The 20,694-nt window shown below is 43.5% G+C and overlaps 1 protein-coding gene and 1 long non-coding RNA gene across 5 annotated transcripts in view; one reads left to right on the top strand and one right to left on the bottom strand.

Moving 5' to 3' along the window:
• TNFAIP3 (TNF alpha induced protein 3) overlaps positions 1–10,233 on the bottom strand; it is a 32,569-nt gene extending 22,336 nt beyond the window's left edge. For 2 of the 4 annotated variants that reach the window (XM_053288990.1, XM_053289015.1), the window contains exons 1-2: positions 10,099–10,233; positions 440–752 (exon numbers count right to left, since the gene is read on the bottom strand). In XM_053288990.1, coding sequence (XP_053144965.1) covers positions 440–737 — 298 coding nt within the window. In that variant the 5' untranslated portion in view covers positions 738–752; positions 10,099–10,233. Of the gene's footprint in view, positions 1–439; positions 753–4,471; positions 4,500–10,098 lie in introns of those variants that run through there. The other 2 variants (XM_053289000.1, XM_053289006.1) reach the window with 2 other exon arrangements.
• On the top strand, positions 2,875–19,888 carry LOC128342124 (uncharacterized). Its single transcript, XR_008314784.1, has 5 exons — positions 2,875–3,603; positions 3,809–4,017; positions 5,945–6,042; positions 9,542–10,374; positions 17,618–19,888. It is a non-coding gene; the product is annotated as an uncharacterized LOC128342124 (long non-coding RNA).
• The last annotated feature ends 806 nt before the right edge of the window (positions 19,889–20,694 follow it).

The raw sequence follows: 20,694 nt of genomic DNA, 5'->3' as shown, positions 1-20,694 counted from the left end.
GGTTTCTCAGAGCCTTATCTTGGAGATGCCAGGAAGGGAACTTGCAACCTTCTGCAGTATTCAGAAAACCACTTTGCTCATGTTCTGCACTGCTGTTCAGAATACCACTGTAGTCTGGAACTGTCCATGTTGCACATGCACACAAAGTTAGTTAGTTAGTTATAAGTTTATTCAGTCATTGACCAGCAAACATGCACACAAAGTGAAACAGATTTGTAATTGACAGGTGCAGAAAGTTGAAAAAACCCCTAAACCTAGGTGTTTGAAATTAGACATACTTAAAACATAATTATACATAATTAAAAAGGAAATACTAACAACTCTTTCATTATTCTAATTTTCTGAAAGAACAATTTTAGCAATACAACACTCACAAATTTCATTAATAAATAAAATGTATATGTACCGCTAGTGCAATGATACAATAAGCCTGACTCACCATTAGTCTTCAATGGCATAAGTTTTTTAACTTCTCGACACCAGTTCAGCTTCCGCTGACGTTCTAGTGAGGTCTGGGTTGCTTGGTCGATAAGGGCTTTTTGAAGTATCTGCTGGAACTGAGGGCAAAATTGGCACATCCTGAACATCTCTATGGTGTATCGGTGCATAGTCTGAAAATGATGGATTATTCCATTGGAGCACCTGACAAGGTCTTCAGGCATTCTCTCTCTTATCTTCACAGCTTTCAGCATGTTGCTCAGATATAAAGCTTGAGGAATGATTTGCACACCAGCCATTTTACATGAAGAGACCTAGGAGGGAAACAATGAGAGTAAGAGTAGGCTTCTTTTAAACCCCACCCCTTGTACAGTACACAACATGAAACTTCATTCATGGTTTACTCTGCAGCAGGAGGTTTGTCTGAAGTGCCCTTTCCAATACAAGTAAAGTTGTTGTTGACCCAGTGTCGACTCCTGGCGACCACAGAGCCCTGTGATTGTCTTTGGTAGAATACAGGAGGGGCTTACCATTGCCATCTCCCACACAGTATGAGATGCCTTTCAGCATCTTCCTCTATCGCTGCTGCCCGATATAGGTGTTTCCCATAGTCTGGGGAACATACCAGCGGGGATTTGAACCAGCAACCTCTTGCTTCCTAGGCAAGTTCCTTCCCCAGTGCACCATTAGGTGACTTCCAATACAAGTACTGCAGAATAATGGTCAGCTTCTTTGCCAGAATGGCTGTCTTAAAACTTTTAAACACAACAGTAATATTTGCTAATGGTTTGTTATAAATTCTAGGCAAACAAGCACCTGCTGTTGGAAAGGAAATCTGTATCTTAGAAACATCATTCAGATTATGTCAGTCAGAGAGAAATTACACTGGGGTGTACCCAACAGTGTACTCAGGATTACTGAGCTGTAAATTTATACAGATGACAAAGAATTTCCACTTAGTTTAGAATCCCCCCATATATTTTTCCATTCCATATTCCCCTTATCAGATTGACTATGACCCTGGGGATTTTTTAATTTGGCCTTTGCCCTGCAGCTCATGGCGTAGCTTACTTTCTTGAGCTGACAGAGCTTAACAGCAATACTCTTACAATATGTAGCACAAAGTACCACACACTGTAATTTGGATGGCATAGATACCATGCTTATAATGAAGAAATTTCTTCAAAGTCTGAGCAATTGGACCAGATGACCTACTAGAATATTGCAGGCCTATAATTCTGTAGTCACTTTAAGTGGCACAGCGGGGAAATGCTTAACTAACAAGCAGAAGGTTGCCGGTTTGAATTTCTGCTGGTACTATATCGGGCAGCAGCGATATAGGAAGATGCTGAAAGGCATTATCTTATACTGTGCGGGAGGAGGCAATGGTAAATCCCTCCTGTATTCTACCAAAGATAATCACAGGGCTCTGTGGGCACCAGGAGTTGAAATCGACTTGACGGCACACTTTACCTTACAATTCTGTAAAGCAGATTTCTAGTTTGTGGAATAATGATGAAGGACAGTTTGGAGAACAAACTGTAGGATCCAAATGCTATTCCGTTGGGGTGCTAGGCCTCATATTTGCTCTGCTACACTTAAGTGTGAACAAAGAATGTACCTAAAAGACAGTATTTTCACTGGAACTCTCTATGCTTTCCTTTAGTTAGGTTTCTTGGGTTGAGTTAATTCTTTCCTGTGTATAAAGCCTAAAACACAGCCACATCACCTGTATTTACATTACTACAGTTAGCAGGATCTTTAAAAAAACCAATTGTGTAAAGTTTTTTCAATCACTGCTACAAAAACAAGATCTAAAGGATAATAGGACAAAAAGCACTTAGAACTGAGCACTCTGTCCTACAAGTGAAAAATATCAAGAAATTCTGAGCAAAAACGCAGCGTAACTGCTTAATATAATGGGGGAAAGGTGTTCTAACTTGGTTAGAGCATGTTATTTGATTGCAGTTTCAATGATATATATTAGTTTATATTGTGTGTATATTCCCTGACCTTGCAATTTGTAGAATGAATGTTAAAAACACATTAGCAAAATATAGAAACAGTAATAGAGAATGTAGCTGCAATTCCAATGTTCTCCTTTTCACAAGACTTTACTTCCAGGAACAGTAATCATCATTTAAAACCGTATGTAAATTTAGGCCCACTGAACAACAGGAGCACTGTTGTGAATGTGTGGGTAAACCATCTATCTATCTATCTATCAATTCTCTAAGGCATACCCGTGGCTAATCCTGTGTGTGGAAGCTCTCGCGAGAGTTTGCAAGCAGAAGCACCGTGGTGATTGGGCAGCAGAGATTCCATATGCAGATAGGGAGGAGAAGCCTGTGAGAGCAGAAGCACAATGGTGATTGGGCAGTGGGGATTCCATATGCAGATAGGGGGAGGAGCCTGTGATGGTTAAGGACAGTTGGAATACAACTGTTACTGGTCCGAAGATAACCAGTAGAGGAGAGGAATGATTGTAGAGGAGAGGAATCTTTCATACATACATACATGAAATAGTGGGCAAGGGTCTGCAAAGGGAGGAAAGAGCCTCTTCAGGAGAAGGAGGCTGCCGTTGTGTGAATTAGATGAGAAAACAAGATGAACAAGATCTATTAACCCAGGAAGGGAGGGAGAAAGAAAAAAAAGGAGGGGAAGAAAGATAAAGGGGAAGAGTGAATGGACAGAAGAGAGAAAAAAGGGAGGGAAAGAGAGAAAGAAGGAAGGGCAAGGGATGGGCCTGAGCCTGTCAGCAGCCTGAGGGGAATGAGCAGCCATGGCAGCACCTATTGGCAGCAAGGAAGGGCCCATTCAACCACTGCTGCTGTTTGGGGCTACCGAGGCCATTGTTGGAGGGAGGGAGGCAGGCAGGCAGGCAGGCAGGCAGGCAAGGGATGGGCCTCGGCCTGTCAGCAGCCTGAGTGGGATGAGCAGCCATGGAGGTAGTGAGGAAAGGCGCCATCAAGTGCTGCTGCTCCTGTGGGGAGGAGCAGGTGAGGTCATCTGTGGGGTTAGGGGGCTGCAGCTTGGCTAGTAGGTGCCAGCAGCCATGACCAAGAGGGGTGAGGGGGGTGGAGTAAAGGAAGAGAGGAGTGATCAAGAGGGATGAGGAGGATGGAAGCAACTGGATGGAGGAGGAGGAGGAGGAGTACAGCTCAGGTAAGGGTGGAGAGATCTCTGAGGCGAGGGGGGCTGTGGCAGGGGGTGAGGGGAGCAATCAAGTACTAGCGCGCAGATGCTCTGTGTGGGTTAAGCTAGTAGTTTCTTAATATGTAATATTAGGTTACTGCCTATAATGAGAAGAGAGAGATTACTGCCTCTCTCTTACCCTCTTTCCCCATCTTTTGTGCACGTTCCACCTCAGAAGAAGAAGAAGAAGAGTACACTGTGCATCACTTTATATTTCCCAGCAATAATCTGGCATCCTGCCAGGCCCATTCAAAGAGGCAGTTAGCCCAAGTGCATACAGGCAAGCCTCGTTATCTGCGGTTCCATCATCCGCGGTTTGTGTATATGTGGTCAGATGAATGATACCCAACCTCAGCATTTGTGGGACGAAACGGCACACAAAAGGTTAAGACTTGTGTATTCACGGGTTGGGTGGCGGCGGCTGGAAATGACTTCGGAGGTCATTTATGGCCACCATTTTAAGAAACGCAGCCACTTTGTTGCTCTTCTGAAAAGAAAAAAGCCCCCCCCCCATTTTTTGTGGTGTGTGTGTGTGGGATTTCTGGGCAGAAGGAGACACTGTGGAGCATGGTACAGTAATTACTTTCAGAGTGCCCTCCCCTTTGACCTTTTTTAAAAATCCAGAAACCTAACCCTCTGTTTTCCATAGGAACAATGCCTTGTAACACATGGTAGTAGGTGAGGAACAGAACGCCCACGAGTAATGGGTACGCCTATACTTGAGTTGTGCACTCCTGGTATAAAAGGTGCAAGCCTACCAGTGGTTGCTGGTCAGTAAGAGCAGGAGAGGCTGCGCCCCCCAACAAAAACAAACATGCTAATGAAAGTTCAGACTAACCAGCAGCCAGGGAATCCTCTAGAGCAGGGAGTTTCCTCCAGCCCATCCTCCTCCCCTGCCTGGAACTTTTTGTTTTGGTCTTACTGGCTAAAACAACTGCTACTCAAGTTGCTCCAGGCCTAGGGGCCTCCTCCTGGCACTGCCCCAGGAAGAACTAAATTAATGGGTAAAAACTGCACTTCCTGGTTGCTTTAGGGAGTATATCTTTAATATGTATTTCCCCCTCTTCCTGGAGGCAGTGCCAGGAGGAGCCCCCTAGGAATCAGATTGGCTGGAGCAGCTTGAGTAGTAGTAGTTCCAGCCAGTAAGACCAAAAGAGGAAGTTGCAGGCAGGGAAGGAGAGGCTGGAAGAAACTCCCTGCTCTAGAGGATTCCCTGGCTGCCGGTAAATCTGATCGTTTACTAGCTTGTTTGTTTGGTGGGAGGGGGAATGCAATCCCTGACTTCTCTTTCTGCTTTTTGTCCTTCCTTTTCTGCCGTTCTCCCTGCTATTTAACCTGGTTTTTCTGCTAGGGATGTGCACACACCTGTTTGAAGGCCCTTTTACGGGCCTCTGAACAGGTTCAAACACCGGGACAGTTCGAAGTTTGACGGAGGGGGGTGCCGCTTTAAGGGTACTTCTGGCCACTTCTGGCCGAGGAGGGCAACGGGACGGCAGGGAGGTATGCTGCTGCCCCAAAGGCTTGTAACAGCAACGAGTGCTGGCGAGGGGAAAGCGGCAGGAGGGACAAGTGCACCTTCCCCTGCCCTGAAAGCGGCACCTCTGCCGCCTTTGAACCGCCCAGCCGCGGTTCCATGCACATCCCTATTTTCTGCTTCTGCCTCCCCTTACCACCGCCCCACTCCACAAGCTCTTCCTGTTTTCTGCCTTTTCCCCTTTTCTGTTTTCCTCCAAGCTAGCAGGCTTGGCTGGCGTGGAGGAAGGGGGGTGGGTAGGCTTCGACCTCAGTGACCAAGTTCTTCCCTCGGTTCCCTGCCCTCACTGCTCCAATGCCCACCAGCTGCTGCTACTGAAGCCTACCCACACTGGGTCAAACAACTATCATATCTTGGGCATTCTTCCAATATATGACACACAATACAGTAAACATAAAATCCTTTGGAAAACTGAGGTGGTACTTCAGTTTTTTAGAAGTCAGACAGTACTTTATTTTATTTGTTAAATTTCTATACCACCTTTCATTAAAACAATCTCAAGGTGGTTGAAAATATTTGCTTCTTTAAAAGTTGAGAAACACTCTTAAAAACAGCTGTAGTATATGCTTCAGATTAGAAGTCTGATACTGCAAGTCCCTAATGAAAAAAGACTATTTTGAGTCAGTGGGAAAATTCACATGAAGAGGGAATGATTATATCCATACGGGATGCATGCTTGGGATTACAACTTGTTGTTCCCAGTATTAAGTAATAATGGAGTATCCAATTTGTTAAGCTCAATTATAACACTAATTAGCATTCCTATTCTGCCAACAGCCCTTCTCCTCCTCAGCATAACCTATGCCATGGATTGGAGAATGCTGTCTATCAAGAAGTTGTCCAACAGTCAGCCTGATCTTGAGCATTACTCATGAGTAAGTCCTATTCATTCCAATGCAACTTGCTTTCAGAGACTTATGCTTAGGATCACAGCCACTTAATTTGTGAAATACATGTATTTTACCATCTCACCTACAGAAGTCTTAACTAACATGAAAATCACCACCAGCACTAATAATAATAATACTAATAATGAATGTTGTTGTTTGTGACTATTTTAAACAGTAGGTAATACTTTAAAAGGATATGACAATGCAAGATGTCTGCCATTTTCAAACTATTTCACCAACCTGGTGTAGAATAGAAGCATTTTGGGCTGCCAACTTTTCAAGCAGCCATTGTAGCTATGCTTTTTAAAGTAGACTAGTGGTATAGGTGGTAACATTTATCTCCATGATGTAAAAATATTAACTCCCAATTTCTTCATATCAAGCTGCTATTAATATCCAAGAGAAAGTCAGCCAAATTTCTTCTGGTCAGTTGACAGTACTAGTACTGACATACCTTTGTTTGTTCCTCACCAGAGGAAAGTCCAAGGAGAACTACACATGAAAAACATTATTTGGAATGAACCAGCTACATGGATTTTGTGAGAAAGAACTATGAGAAGCAGGCAGGAACCCACTTGCGAGTCTTCTTCAAAATTCACATGACCATGCACTTTTCATGTGTATTTCTCAATGGGAGGGGTAGAACTGGATTTGGATGTACAGTCTTACCCTGCACAGACAGTATCAAGAAGACTCAAGCATTTATTAGGGAAGTCCATCAGCATAATTATACATTTGCTAATTCACCAGGCAATTCTACCTCTCACCTTGGAAGACTGCCTCAGGCCTTCACTCCTTATTCTGAACTGTCCCAGTGCCTCTGGCTGACATTCTGCCCCCAACCAACCCACCCACCCATGGTTTTGACTTCGCGGTTTCAGGAATTCCAAAATTTATCACTATGCAGAATGAGGCTCCAGTTTCAGTGTAATTGTTCACATCATGCAAAAATATACCTCACACTTTATAGCCTGTACCTATACATGGAAGGTGTTATTGATGTCAATGGAATTGACTGACAAGTGTGTCTAGGACTACCATCTAAGGCTGTGTAGCAGAGTAGCTCCCAAATATTTTGCTAAACTATGGATTAAACCTTTCCTTCAGCTCTGTTCTACTGTATATCAAAGCTGGGGAACCAGTCCTTGCTCAGAGCTCCCTGAGAGACCACTTGAAGGTCCCACTGATGCATTCAGAAGCCCCCTCCCCAGATGCCCACTGTTACAGCATTTGTCTGTAGAGACAAATGCTGTACCCATGGAGAGATTCTTCTTGTTATTAGAATGCTGGGGAGCCCCAGTGTTCTGCATCACAGGAAAAATCTGTCCATGAGTGCAGCAGTTGTCTCTGAAGACCAATGCTGCAACTGTGAACAATGGGGTGGTGGGTGGTCGAGCATGTCAGTGAGGGGCAGGGCTTCCAAGCACCCTAATGGAGACTTTTAATGTGAGTACAGTGTCCCCAGTTCTGATAATGACTGAACAGGGCTTTTGTTTTGAGACAAACTGTTGGGAAATATAACGTTTCCATCCTTATGTTGTGAAAAACTATGTAGAGAAGCAGCCATAAGACAACCAAGATGCACATTTCTATAATGCCGGAACAGCCAGACATAACTACAAGGAAAATGCAAAGTTAACAGGACCTTCTTCACAGTTCACACTTCTCACATTTGTGTCAAACTATTGTAAAGACATAATAAATATGTCCATAAAAGTGTTTTCATACACTACTAGAGAAATTTCCAACCCCTGAGCAGAGGTGCACCTAGGACATTTTGGAGCCTGGATCTAAAGGCTTTGGGAGCCCCCGCCCCCCATACACATTTTTAATGTGACCACAGCACCCGGGACATACTAAAACGGATTTGGGGAGATGACTGCTTCACTTTACAGGGAGTGTGAAGGCCCTGGACTTCAGCCTAGAAGTCCAAGGGTAAGAACGCCTCTGCCCCTGAGATGCAAGTAAAATAGCTTCATCTCCTTCCACAACAGTCATGACTGGAGATCTATTTAAAAATATACAGTAGTATATCCTAAAGTTCACTAATGGAGAATTACTTGTGAAGCACCCAGTCTTCTCAACTCTTATTTAAAGAGGGTTTTAGGGACTGTTTGGATGAACAGGTTTAGGGGCTGTTTGGATGAACAGCACACAGAGGTGCACCTAGGTAATTTTAGGGACTGGACATAAATGCCTTTGGAGCCCGCACCCTCCACCCCTCAGCAAGTTAAGCATCATCTCCCCCCCCCACCCCGCCACACACACACACTACTCTTAACACATGGCTTCTTGAGGGCTCAAACAGCAACTGAACTCACAAGAATGTAAGACTATAAAACAAGTATATTTTTGCAAATATGCATTAGCAGAAACATTTTAACACACAACATATTCCCATCCCATATATTTTTTTCCCCACTCCTTCCTCTGTCTCTAAAGCACCCAGTGCAGGTCACAATCATACTCGGCCGCTTGACCACACCACGCAGGACAGACTAAAGAGGATTTGGACGCCCCCGGGGTATGTGGAGGTCCCGGACTTCAGCTCTGAAGTCCAGGGGTAAGAGTGCCTCTGCCCACACACCAGGGGCGTAGCTAGGGGAGAGGGGGCCCGTGTTCATCCCTTTCTCGGGCGGCCCCCAGAGTGAGAGAGACAATGAAGAAAATAGGGAGGGGTGGAGCTGGGGGCCCGTGTTCTTTGAACCCTTTCGTTCAATTATAGCTACGCCCCTGCCACACACGACTGAAGGATGCCCTGACAGCGCACCAGGACATTCTTCAGATGACATCTGGGCAGGTGTGCTCACAGCACGTTGCCATTCCCTTCGCATGTTGGGTTGGTGTTCAAGTGAACTGGCCCTAAAATGAATGTCCAAACCTTTATTAATATAATCCCTATTAGAAAAAATCTGGATCAAAGTATTACACATAGAATTCTTATTAGCTGACAATTCAGCAGTGCATCCATCTCAAAAGCATTTAAAAAGCAATCAGAAATAAGGATGAATGGATTGTGACCATGTTTTTCTCTCAATGTCAGTGTGTTATGGTATCAAAAGAGTTGTTGCCCTTATTAGAAATGCATTTGCTGTGACATGGCAACACATAATCCTTCACATCCCTTATGCATACCTTGTTTTAAAAGGTGGGAATAATACAAATTTCATAACTATTTGGCTGAGCTGTCATGTAGTTATATAACTTTATGCAACAAACAAGTATTACTTGTATGTGTGCAGGGCTTGTGGCCAGGGCCTAATTTGCACTAGGTTCAGCTCTGAAATTGGTTTTCACAGTAAAGTGCTGGAATATGTTAAGTAATATCTATAATAAATCCATCAGCACCAGGAATCAGTTTTTCCCTACACACTTAGGATAAAGAAATAGAGATCCTAGAGCATTTAACATTCATTTGAGGGTGGCTTCTGTACATCTTTCTTATAAGAAATCAGCCATTGATTCTTGCCTCTTTGTTCCCAAGGAAACAGAGCAAAGGCCTTAACTTAATTTGCGGCTAAATGTTATCTATCAACTGTCCAAACCCGCTTCAGTGTGTGCTGACTATGCTGCTCTCCGTCTGTAAAACGGACACATTAAAAACCCATTTCACAAAGCTGTTCTGAGAAAGGATGGATAAATAAAGCAGGGATCGCAAGGTACTCTGCACCCTCCTAGTGTTACACAATTGGCATTTTTAGTAAATAATGCTGACATTTTCAAAGTCTTGAGAACTGCGACATAATTTTTTAAATGGAAAACACACAAAGAACAACATGTGGAACGAAACTCTCGAAGCACGAAGGAGTCCATTATCCTCTGTTTCAATTAATCCGGGGAAATTAATTCCAAAAAATAAAGGACGCTGCTAAATCCACCCTTGCTTACCCCAGCTAGAACTTTACCACAGGACTGTGTGAATCTTTGCCTTTCGGAGTCGGACCTGCATCTGCTTCTGCAGGCAAAGCCCGAGGCAGCCATCAGCACCAACCTCCCAAGCAACCTAAAACTGCAAAGATCAGTCCACAGCAAATGACTTACTTGTACCTCCTTCGAGGGAAGCTCCTGGCAAACGCGAATCTGCTAATAATAATCCTCCTCAGTTCGTACGAGCTGCGCTTTGAACAATGCAGCTCAGGCGAGCCATGACTCCTACCCCGTTTTCCGAGGATGACGAAACCCGGATTTTGCTGCAATCCTCTTTCGTTGTAGGACTCCGGTTACTGGGCAAGTTTGGCTGGGTTCGCCTTTCTCAGCTGCCCCCCACCTTGTTTCTCCTGCTGCTGGCTAGAAGCTGGAATGAGATACCGCCAAGTTGTGAGTATATTCCTCCCTCCCCCCCTTCCCTGTTTTACTATGCGGAACAAACATAAAAAAGCCCCGGTGCTGGGGATTTCCACATCCTCAGACACACAACGGCTAGTAGGGACTTTCCGACATGTGACACCAGCTGCTGCCTGAACAGCAGCTGCTTAATCGCGTACAGCAAGTTGCCTGCAACAACTCCGTCCGGGGCTCACACAGAACCTCTAGGTGGCGCTGTGCGAGCAGTGAGCCTTGCAAATGAGCACGTGATTCTTTTCTTCTCTTCCTACCTGCATCATCGGTACTATCATCGTCACACATCGTTCTTAGCTTTTTGGTCTGGGGTTCTCCCCATATGATTCACCTTGGGCCTTTTCCTATTGTTATTTCTTTCCCTTCCATTCAGAACTTTAATTTATTTATTAAAAGAGTTAGCCCACCTACCCCCTCAAAAAAGAAAAAGAAAATCTTTATTTTCCCCTGACCCAAACAGTATCCACACAACCCAAATACGCATGATTAGGTATTTTAATTGATTGATTGATTGATTATTTGTTTATAAGTTTCAGCACAAATAGTCTCAAAGGCAAAGGGCACAATTATTATGGATTGTTTTGGTGTAGGAAGAGACTTCAGTCAGTGGTGCAGATCCCCCCACTAAGCATTTGAGAAGTTTCCTCCTAATTTTACTGAACTTGCCCTGCCTTTGCCAAACCATATAACCCTGAGGTGCACTTAGATAATTTTGCAGTCTGGACCTAAAGGCCTTTGGACCAACCCCCCCCCCCCCCCACGATTCCAGTATTGTCCCTATTCACACGCTGTGACACAATATTTTTAATACATCGTTTCTTGAGGGCACAAAGAGCAACTGAACTCACATGAATGTAAGACTACAATACAGGTATATCTATGCAAATATGCATTAGCAGAGACATTTCAACACAGAACTTAACATATTCTCATCCCACATATTTATTTTCCTACTCCCCCCTCTGTCTCTAAAGCACACAGCACAGGTCATAATCACACTCTGCCACCCAGCAAACTGTGGGCCAGCGGTGACCACACCACCCAGGACAGACTAAAAAGGATTTCAGACCCCTCCCCGGGGTGTGGAGTCCTTCGACTTTGGCCCCAAAGTCCAGGAGTAAAAGTGCCACTGTAATAACCCATATCTCCCCCCACCAAAGCTTCTTTCAACTCAGACTCTAGTAACCCATCTCTTCCCCAAAAGTGTCTTTCTCAATCTCCAAAGCTAATAAAACATGTCTCCCCCACACCCCCAATTTAAGTGAGGAGTTGCTCCAAGCTAGGGTTGCCAACATTGCATTGGTTGAAATCAGGACGGGACACTGAGAGGGGGTGGGGGCAAGGCCACAGGGGTGGGGCTTGTATTGGCCCCAGGTGGCAGGCGCCAGGCACGTTTACCTGGTGGTGGTCACCACCACCACCATCATGGCTGGCTGGCTGCTGCTGTGTGGCGCCAGAGCAGGGACAGCGGTGAGAGCTCTCCCGCCTCCCAAACTATATGAGTCTGGCTGGGGCTCGGGGCTGGTGCGCTGGCGACAGACATGCTGAGGCAGGAGAAAGTAGGAGAGAAGGCGGCAAAAGAGTCCCTTGCCCAGATTCACCTTCCTCCCAAATGAAGCAGATCAGACCGATTTCAGGCCTCTGTGCACACCACTCAGCCACTCCTCTTGAGTTGTGGTAGGTTCCTCCCTCCTCTTTCTCTCTCTTGCTCAGGTGCTGGTGTCTATTTTTTAAAAAGATTGTGAGCCCTTTTGGGACAGGAAACCATCTTATTTACTTAATTATTTCATAATTCTATGTAAATCGCTTTAAGAACATTTGTTGGAAAGCAGAATATAAATGTCTGTAGTAATAGTAGTAGTTTAAACATTCACACACACCCCTTTTAAATTAAAGCAAAGACATTTGTGCCTTTTGGCATAGGTATATATAATTAAAATACTGGGGAACATCCAGACAAATAGGCTGTTCTCACGCACAGCCAAGAGCGGACTAAGGCAGCCAAGCCTGGTCTTGTCTGAGCACAAGAACCGCCGGGAACTGTGCGGCTCTCAGCAGTGGCAAACCCACTTAGGGAGCCTGCCGCTTAGCTAGGGTTAAGGGTGCGAGGACACCTTTTACTCAGGCTAAGTGTGGCACTGACACAAGAGCAGACTCCCAACAAGCCCCTGGGGGATCCACAATGCACTGCGCACTTGCATGGTGCCTTGTGGGAGTTCCAGGGGCTGGGACAACACGTCCTGATCCCTGCACCTCCACACAGCTGGGGGAAACAGCAGACCGTCGGAGCGCACAGGATCACACATCCTGACCTTCCTAGCCCCGGCAGCCATATTGTATGTGGGGAAGGAGAGTTTCTGCTGCTTTCCCTGCCACTTGCCACCAAGCCCTTCTCACTGATCGTGAGAAAGGGCTCAAAGTAATGACTAAGTCCCATTGAAATTAATGTGACTTCAGTTAGTCAAGGCTAACTTGTCTGATTTCAGTGGTGCTTAGTCATGACTAACTAATCTGGATGTTGACAACTCTCCCCGCCCCCATTTTGCTCTGCACAGTTCCATAACTCTTCCTGTAAACAGACAGCAGAAGCAAAATGCAAATTAAGATACATGCCCAAATATTTTAGTTAATTTATTTAGGGAAAATAATTTTGCTTTTCTTGATTCAGAATGGATTTTAACATACATGGCCCTGCCTAAAGAAGATTCCACACAGCCACAGATGATACATACTTCATAGCTAGACCTGCATCAAAAAATTCTGTTTTAGTCAACATATTGGGCTGGACTGGTTTCGATTATACCTTACCAGCCCATACAATTAGGAAGAGAATATGCTGAGAGCGCATTGGATGTCTGGAGATGTCCCAATGCCTTCTTGGCACATCCCTTTCATGTATGTAGATAAACCACCTTTATTTATTTCACTGTGTAACCACTTTGGAAACTTTTGTTGAAAAGCGATATATAAATCAGTAGTAGTAGTAGTTGTAGTAGTAGTATGTGGGATGGGGCTGTTCATCCACATGGCCCCTCTATACAGGCTCCAAATACTTGGTTAAATAATGTTTTAATGAACAACCCTGCCCAAGCAATAAAGGGACATGCTGGAAGGGTGTTGATAGTAGGTACATTTGTGGAGGATGGCACAACACATGCGCTCGCAACATGCCCCCTTCCTAATTGCATGGGCTTGTAAAGTATTGCCCAAACTGGCCCATTATTTTTATATTGTGATTCATATATATTTGTTTATCCGATTTGTTTGTTTGTTCGATTTCTATACCGCCCTTCCAAAAATGGCTCAGGGCAGTTTACACATAGAAATTACAAACAAACAAATATATATCGTAGCCACCTAAGGGCACAGTGGGGAAATGACTTGATTAGCAAGCCAGAGGTTGCCGGTTCGAATCCCCACTGGCATGTTTCCCAGACTATGGGGAAACACCTATATTGGGCAGCAGCAATATAGGAAGATGCTGAAAGGCATCATCTCATACTGCACAGGAGATTTTTAAAAAATTATTATTTTTTACATTTATATCCCGCACTTCCTCCAAGGAGCCCAGAGTGGTGTACTACATACTTGAGTTTCTCCTCACAACAACCCTGTGAAGTAGGTTAGGCTGAGAGAGTGGCCCAGAGTCACCCAGCAAGTCTCATGGCTGAATGGGGATTTGAACTTGGGTCTCCCCGGTCCTAGTCCAGCACTCTAACCACTACACCACGCTGGCTCTCTATACACCACGCTGGCTCTCAATGGTAAACTCCTCCTGTATTCTACCAAAGACAACCACAGGGTTCTATGGTCGCCAGGAGTCGACACCAACTCGACGGCACACTTTACCTTTATATATTCCACTTTTCACATTGCAAAGATATGAAGATGGTTCCCTGTCCAAATGGCTCATAGTTTAGAAGGAAACACAAAGGAGATACAACCACCATTGGAGGGTTGCTATGCAGGGCTCTCCCCCTGCTAAATATAAGAAAACCATCACTTTAAAGGTGTTCCTTTTCCCAGTTATGGGGCTTAACACAGCTATCATATCCACATATATGGTATGTGGCTGTATCCACATGGATGCCTTAGCATACAACAAGCTTAGAAACAAGGTCCACCATGCTTGTAGTTTTTGCCTCTTCAGACAAACACCATAAGCATGGAGAGCACAGGGTGGAGGGTGAGGCTCAGTCCATCAGAGCTGGGGTGGGGTGGGGCTTGCTGGTGTGCTCTTGGGACGCTGTGCACATTGGTGTAGCACCCCTTTTTTGTTTTGAATGTCTCTTGGCTTTTATGGATTTTATGTACTATGTACTTTAGGATTGCGTATTTTAGGATGCTTTATTAAATTAATGCTACTAAACCTTGAAAATAAAACCATGTGGATGCACCCTATGATGCAGCCACAAATGTTCATAAGAGGGATTTTCCTGTCCATTTTTAGTCCTGAGAGTACAAGGAATGAAGCCGGACTAACGGTACTTACTAAGCAGTGAGAGGCGAGGCATTACTGTTAGGCTATGACAGAGTGCCCAGGAAATGCTTGGAATAAAATGTCATTACAAATATTGCAATTTATGAATATACAGTATGTCAACATGCATAACTACATTCTGATGCCTCAGTATGTTGAAAGTTGAACCTGCAGATCACCAATTTATAGGCTTTCTTTTACAGTAGGATGACTTACCAGATAATAACTTCCAGTCCTCAAAACACTATCAAAAACAATGCTAAATGAAGATTATTATTAGGCTGTTAGTATTGTATAGTTAGTAGGAGGTTTTCATAAGAAATTCACTCCTAAGGAGAGTCAGGGGCGTAACGAGGCTGGAGTGGGCCCAGAGACAAAATTTTAAGATGGGCCCCTCGCTGATACACACACACACTCACTTCACATGTGACTTGCCTCTGGGGGGGCCCTCGAGGCGTGGGGGCCCCCAGGCAGCCGCCTCCCCTTGCCTAATGGTAGTTACGCCCCTGAGGAGAGTCAAAGTGTGTAATGAGCACAGAGTCATCCTTAGACTAGGAAGACCAAGGTTCAAAATCCTGCTCTTGCCAGATAACTCTGGCAAGAGAGTCTCGGCCTAGTATTATCTTATAGCCTAATTTACCTCACAGGTTTGTTGTGAGGCCAAAAGTGTCAGAAGAGAACTGCATATGCTTGTCTGAGGGGGTAGGGTAAGAATGTAATGCAAAAATATAGATAATTTGGGCTGGCTGCCATCCAGACTAGCACTGCGCTGGTGCGACAGTGCCGACATCCACACTAATGCTGTGCCATCATGTGAGGGGGGAAAGGTTGCTTTATGTGGATTATTTTAAATGTTTGTAAACCGACTTGGGACTTTTTAATGAAAGATGTTATATAAATGTAACAAATTAAAAAATGAATGAATGAATGAATGAATGAAGAATCTCTCCTTCCTTCTGAAGCCTACTGTGATCCTGAAAATATGTCCCTCAGGGCTCAGTGATCCTCAGGGAAATTTTCTGGCGGCACATTGTGTTTCAGAGGAAAGGGAGATAGGTGAAAATTGCCCCTCCCCCCTCACATGATGGCATAATGTTTGTGTGGATGTCAGCACTGTGGCACCAGCATCATGCTGGTGCAGATGTCAGCTGCGGTGTTTATTCTGAAATAATTGGGCAAATACTCTAATAGGCTTTAGAGAATTGACATTTTATAATCTTCTTAACTGAAGCTTGTTAGTTATATCTTAAACCTTTTCATGGCATTTTTATTCACACTCTAACTTATTTTCTTAGTCTTGTAATACATAAAACATTCTTATAATCATGGATTATACCATGTCTTTTACTGTAGGTGTATTAATATAAAATATTTTTACTGTCAGTGATAAAAATCAGAATGCAGTGGTCTATGGTCTCCATATCCTAGGATGGATATCCTATGAGCTTCCCCTTTATATGCTGGAATTTTAATATTGTGTAATTCTTATCGTGCTATCTTTGAATATTTTCACATGATCACTGTTTACTTTCATACTGCACACCAGTGTTGTTGCATGATTAGGCAGTGTGAAGAATACAGGACTTAAAGAATGTTAATGACTTTACATGACTGCAGAACAGACATAACTGTTCACATGACATTGTCCTGTTATTTTCTATACCCGTTTGTCATTTGATTTCTCTGTTTTTTGCCAAATCATTCTAAATTCTTTGAAAACCTAGACTATGGAAGCCGAGTAAATAAGAGTGATAGTCATCCATAAGTGTAGCTATGTTAAGCTGTCAGAAAAACAAGAAAGTCTTATACCTTGAAGACTGATAGATGAATTATGGTGTAAACACAGTGAAAGCTTACAACAGCAATCATTGGTGATAACATAATCTTCCTAGCTTTGCTATGTTAATTATATGCCTTTAGTGGGGCAAAAACAACACGTTGATCCTTAAATGAATACAGTCAGACCTTTGATAAATTCTAGTTCAGCAGTTTCATGATGGAATACCCTTGAAGTTCTTTTGCTGAAGAATGGTGCCTGCTTCCATCATGAAACTGCTGAACTAGAATTTATCAAAGGTTTGACGGTATTCATTTAAAGATCAACATGTTGTTGTTCTGCTGACATAGGGCAAACAGTTCAGACTATGCAAAAGAACAAATGGACACAAATGGCAGCATTCAAACACCAGTGTGTTCCTGAAGTCCTGGGAAAATGAAATGTTCTCCCACTGGTGTTTGAATGCTGCCATTTGTGTCCATTTGTTCTTCTGCATAGGCTGCCCTGTTTGTCCTATGTCACCAGAATATGCTGGCCTATGACCATAATAAAGATTGAATTGAAAATGTCAGCAGAATAACATTTTTGGCAGGTGATGGTATATATCACATTGGAGGATGAGCAGATGATTAAGTCTCTAAAGTTATGGTTGATCTTCTGTAATAATTTTAATTGAGCCACAGGTGTGACTCTCCTCTTGCTGCCCTGGCTGCCTCACAATCCCATGTGTCCCCCACTGTGACAATAACCCCAGGTGCACAGGCTTGTCATTTGCCCAGGCTGGGGAAGCAGGTGAAAGACCAGCCTGCACCGTGGGATAACATTGCTGTGGAGGAGATGAGGGAGAGCAAGACAGCTGGGGCAGAGAGAAGAGAGTGGGAACTAGTGATGCCTACGACTCATTTTCTGCCCTCCTATCCTACCCACAAGCCGCTACTGATGGAGACTGTATTGTTTTTTTGCAGGTCCTGGTCTCTGGGTTTGTGTCTCTAGGAGTCCTGCTGTTGCTTCTGAGTAACCATTTTAGATTAGGAGACTCCCTATAAGCAACGACAGGCCTACCACCCAAGGCCTGGGAGAAAGAAGCATTTCCAGGATGGACTGTAGATAACTGATAATGCATTGAAGTGGATTAAGTGGAAGCTGTAGGTGTCAACTCACTGTATTCTGGCACTTTCTCTTCTGAGCCTCTTGTTATTCCTAATTATCAGTCTGACCCTTTCTTCAGTTCATGGGGTGGATATTGTAGTTTTTGGCCTAAAAGTATAATATAAGTCCTCAAGGTATGACTTAATGTCCAAGGAGTTGGAACAAATACAGTTGTATCATAGGGCTTGGCCGTAAGCTATGGCTCATGTGTTGTGTGCTCTGGATGGAAGCTAAAAGCATGTAAATTTTTGTGGGCTTCTGTGGACTTCTGACAAGGTAGCGTTTATTGTCTGTTGCACAGTTGTATAGTAGTGTCCAGGACTGGTATCTAGGGAGTGAATATACTGGGTGAAGAATGGACTTTAAGGAGGGGAAGTTTAGTTTAAAATTGTCTATGTTCTGTATGCTGCTTAGTTTGGAGGTTTTGTGGGAAGGTGAGTGTGGTGTTGCATGCTAGTTTACATGCTAGTTATGATCTCTAGGGGGCTTGGCTGGATTTGTCTGATGGAAGGAATTCCATGGGTTTCAGAACTGGGCAGCAGCCGGCAGCTGCAGGAGAGAATTACTTGGTTGTTAATTGACAGTGGCTAAGGAAGCAACTGACAGTTTGGATAAGATGTTGATGGATTGACAAGGAAATTAGTTGGTTAAAATATAAAGGGTAAGGCAGAAGAAGTAATTGTGGGCTGGAGCTAAGGAAAGTAGCTGGTGGAAGGAAGTGTGAAGTCTTTTATATTCACTTTCTGAACAGCTTCTAAGGTCAAACCCTCTTGCTTATATCTGTCAGAGGCATTATGAAAGTATAACTAAAGAGTGAAACAAGTCTAACTCAAGAAGTGCTGTAAAAAGTTGTTTAATTAAAAACCTAAATTGCTGTATTGATTAAAAGGATCATCTTCTGGGGAATAATAAATTATCTCTACCTTCTAATTGAATGGACTAACTCTCTGTTGGTGTAACTCCCATGCCTACAGCATTTCCCACTTACCAAGGGCAGTGACTGGCACAGTAGTCCCAGCACAGTTAAGATGAGGACTTGTTTCAACATTCTACCATTATAAGCCCTGAACATTCTATTGATTACAAAACTGAAACTTCCTTTCCAATCTGCCTAAACATTTGCAGACATTAGCCAGGTGATGTGATACCATCCCTCCAAATCTGCTGCTTATCTGATGTAAAATGGCTTAGATACAGCAGTTTAAAAACTGATCCTTAAACTCTAGAAAACACACCTTATTTTTTTAAATGTCCCTTTCACTGTTTTTAAAAATTCAGGTATATGCTGAATCATAATCTTATGTTGCTTTGAAAAAAACTCATCCAGTATTTTATGAGTTATTAGGGATTAGACACCACAGCCACGTGGGCAGGATATCAAAATCTATAAGCATGTATTATCATTTCTGTAGAGAAATTTTGAAATTATACCAATTCAAAATCAAGTGAATGAATGAATGAAGTACCTGGTTCCACATGATAGCTTAGCTGCTACCTGGAAACAATAACTATTTTTATATAGAGATTATTTTTATATTTATATTATCTGTACTTTTGCATTATGTATTTTAATTTTTGAGATCATCTGTACTTTTGTATTTTAATTATGCATTTTTTAAATTATATTGTAAACCACTTTGAGATTATTTTAATGAAAAGGGGTATATAAATTGAACAATACATAAATAAACTACAAGGATTCCTTTATAATAATGCCACTGAAGAAGGCCAAAACACATATGGCTACATTAGATAAGGAAGGACATTCCCTATATGAGACTTGCAGTTGATGTTAACTCCCCATAAGATACAGCATTCATATTCTTACCTTATCCAAGGACAACTGGATTCCTCTTTAATTTACATTGGATATTTAAATGCCCAGAAGGTCAACTTATAGAGGTCTGATCTGCAAGTTGTGACATTCCTTTTATATTTATTTGAGGACCTCAGTAGTAAGGTTGACCGTAAATTCTCATTATACAAACTGTTCTATACTCATGTTTTTTGTTGTTACATGTCCTTTTTTATAGACATTGCTCACATTGATGTGCTAAATGAGATTGTTTATTAAATGTTTCTCTTTATATTTTTATTCCATGGTATTTGGAAGTATTGTATACTTCCACCATTTATATCTTGATAGTTTTCCAAGTTCCATGCATACCTTTAAAGCATAACCTTTTAGGCTATTAGATGGTGGTGGGTTCTTTTTGGGTCCATTTGCACACTTAGTTACTGGAAGTAATCAGAAGTATCCAACGTGCCTGCACGCGCTGGGCATGGGCATGCTCACATTGCAGGCAGGTGTGCACATGGTGCGACGTGCCCGTGTCTGGTGCACATAGGTGCGTCAAATACTTCTGGATACTTCCAGTAAAGGAGGCAATGGAGAGGCAGGGAGGTATGGTGCCGCTCAAATGTACTTTGAAAAAATGGAGCACCAGCGGGGGGAAAGCCAAGGGAGGAGGTAAATGCACCCTCCCCGCCCTTAAAGATGCACCCCCGCCTTCAAACCGGCAGAACTGCTCACCATTTGAACCGGTTCGGAGGCTCATAAAGGGCCTCCAACTCATTCCGTGCACATCCCTACAACAAACCTGGCTAATGGGCCAGCAGAAAACATAGATCAGCAACTTCCTGCAAAATCAAGGCCTGGCCTTTCAGCAAGCCAAGATCACTACCCCCTCCCCCCCAGATGAATGACAAAGTCATGCGGGGGCCCACGTGATGTGGCATACTCATCCAAAAGTGACTGGAAGTGGCACCACAGCATCCCTTGATGGCCAAGACAGTAAACTTCTGTGACACCTGCACAACCCAACTAAGTGCCCACACACTGGTGTTGCACGCTCTTTGACTGGCCCCAAAGACATAACTATGGCCATGATTA

The sequence above is a fragment of the Hemicordylus capensis genome, chromosome 1, assembly GCF_027244095.1.
Source record: "Hemicordylus capensis ecotype Gifberg chromosome 1, rHemCap1.1.pri, whole genome shotgun sequence".
Classification (NCBI taxonomy): domain Eukaryota; kingdom Metazoa; phylum Chordata; class Lepidosauria; order Squamata; family Cordylidae; genus Hemicordylus; species Hemicordylus capensis.
This window is presented reverse-complemented; position numbering and strand designations above follow the sequence as displayed.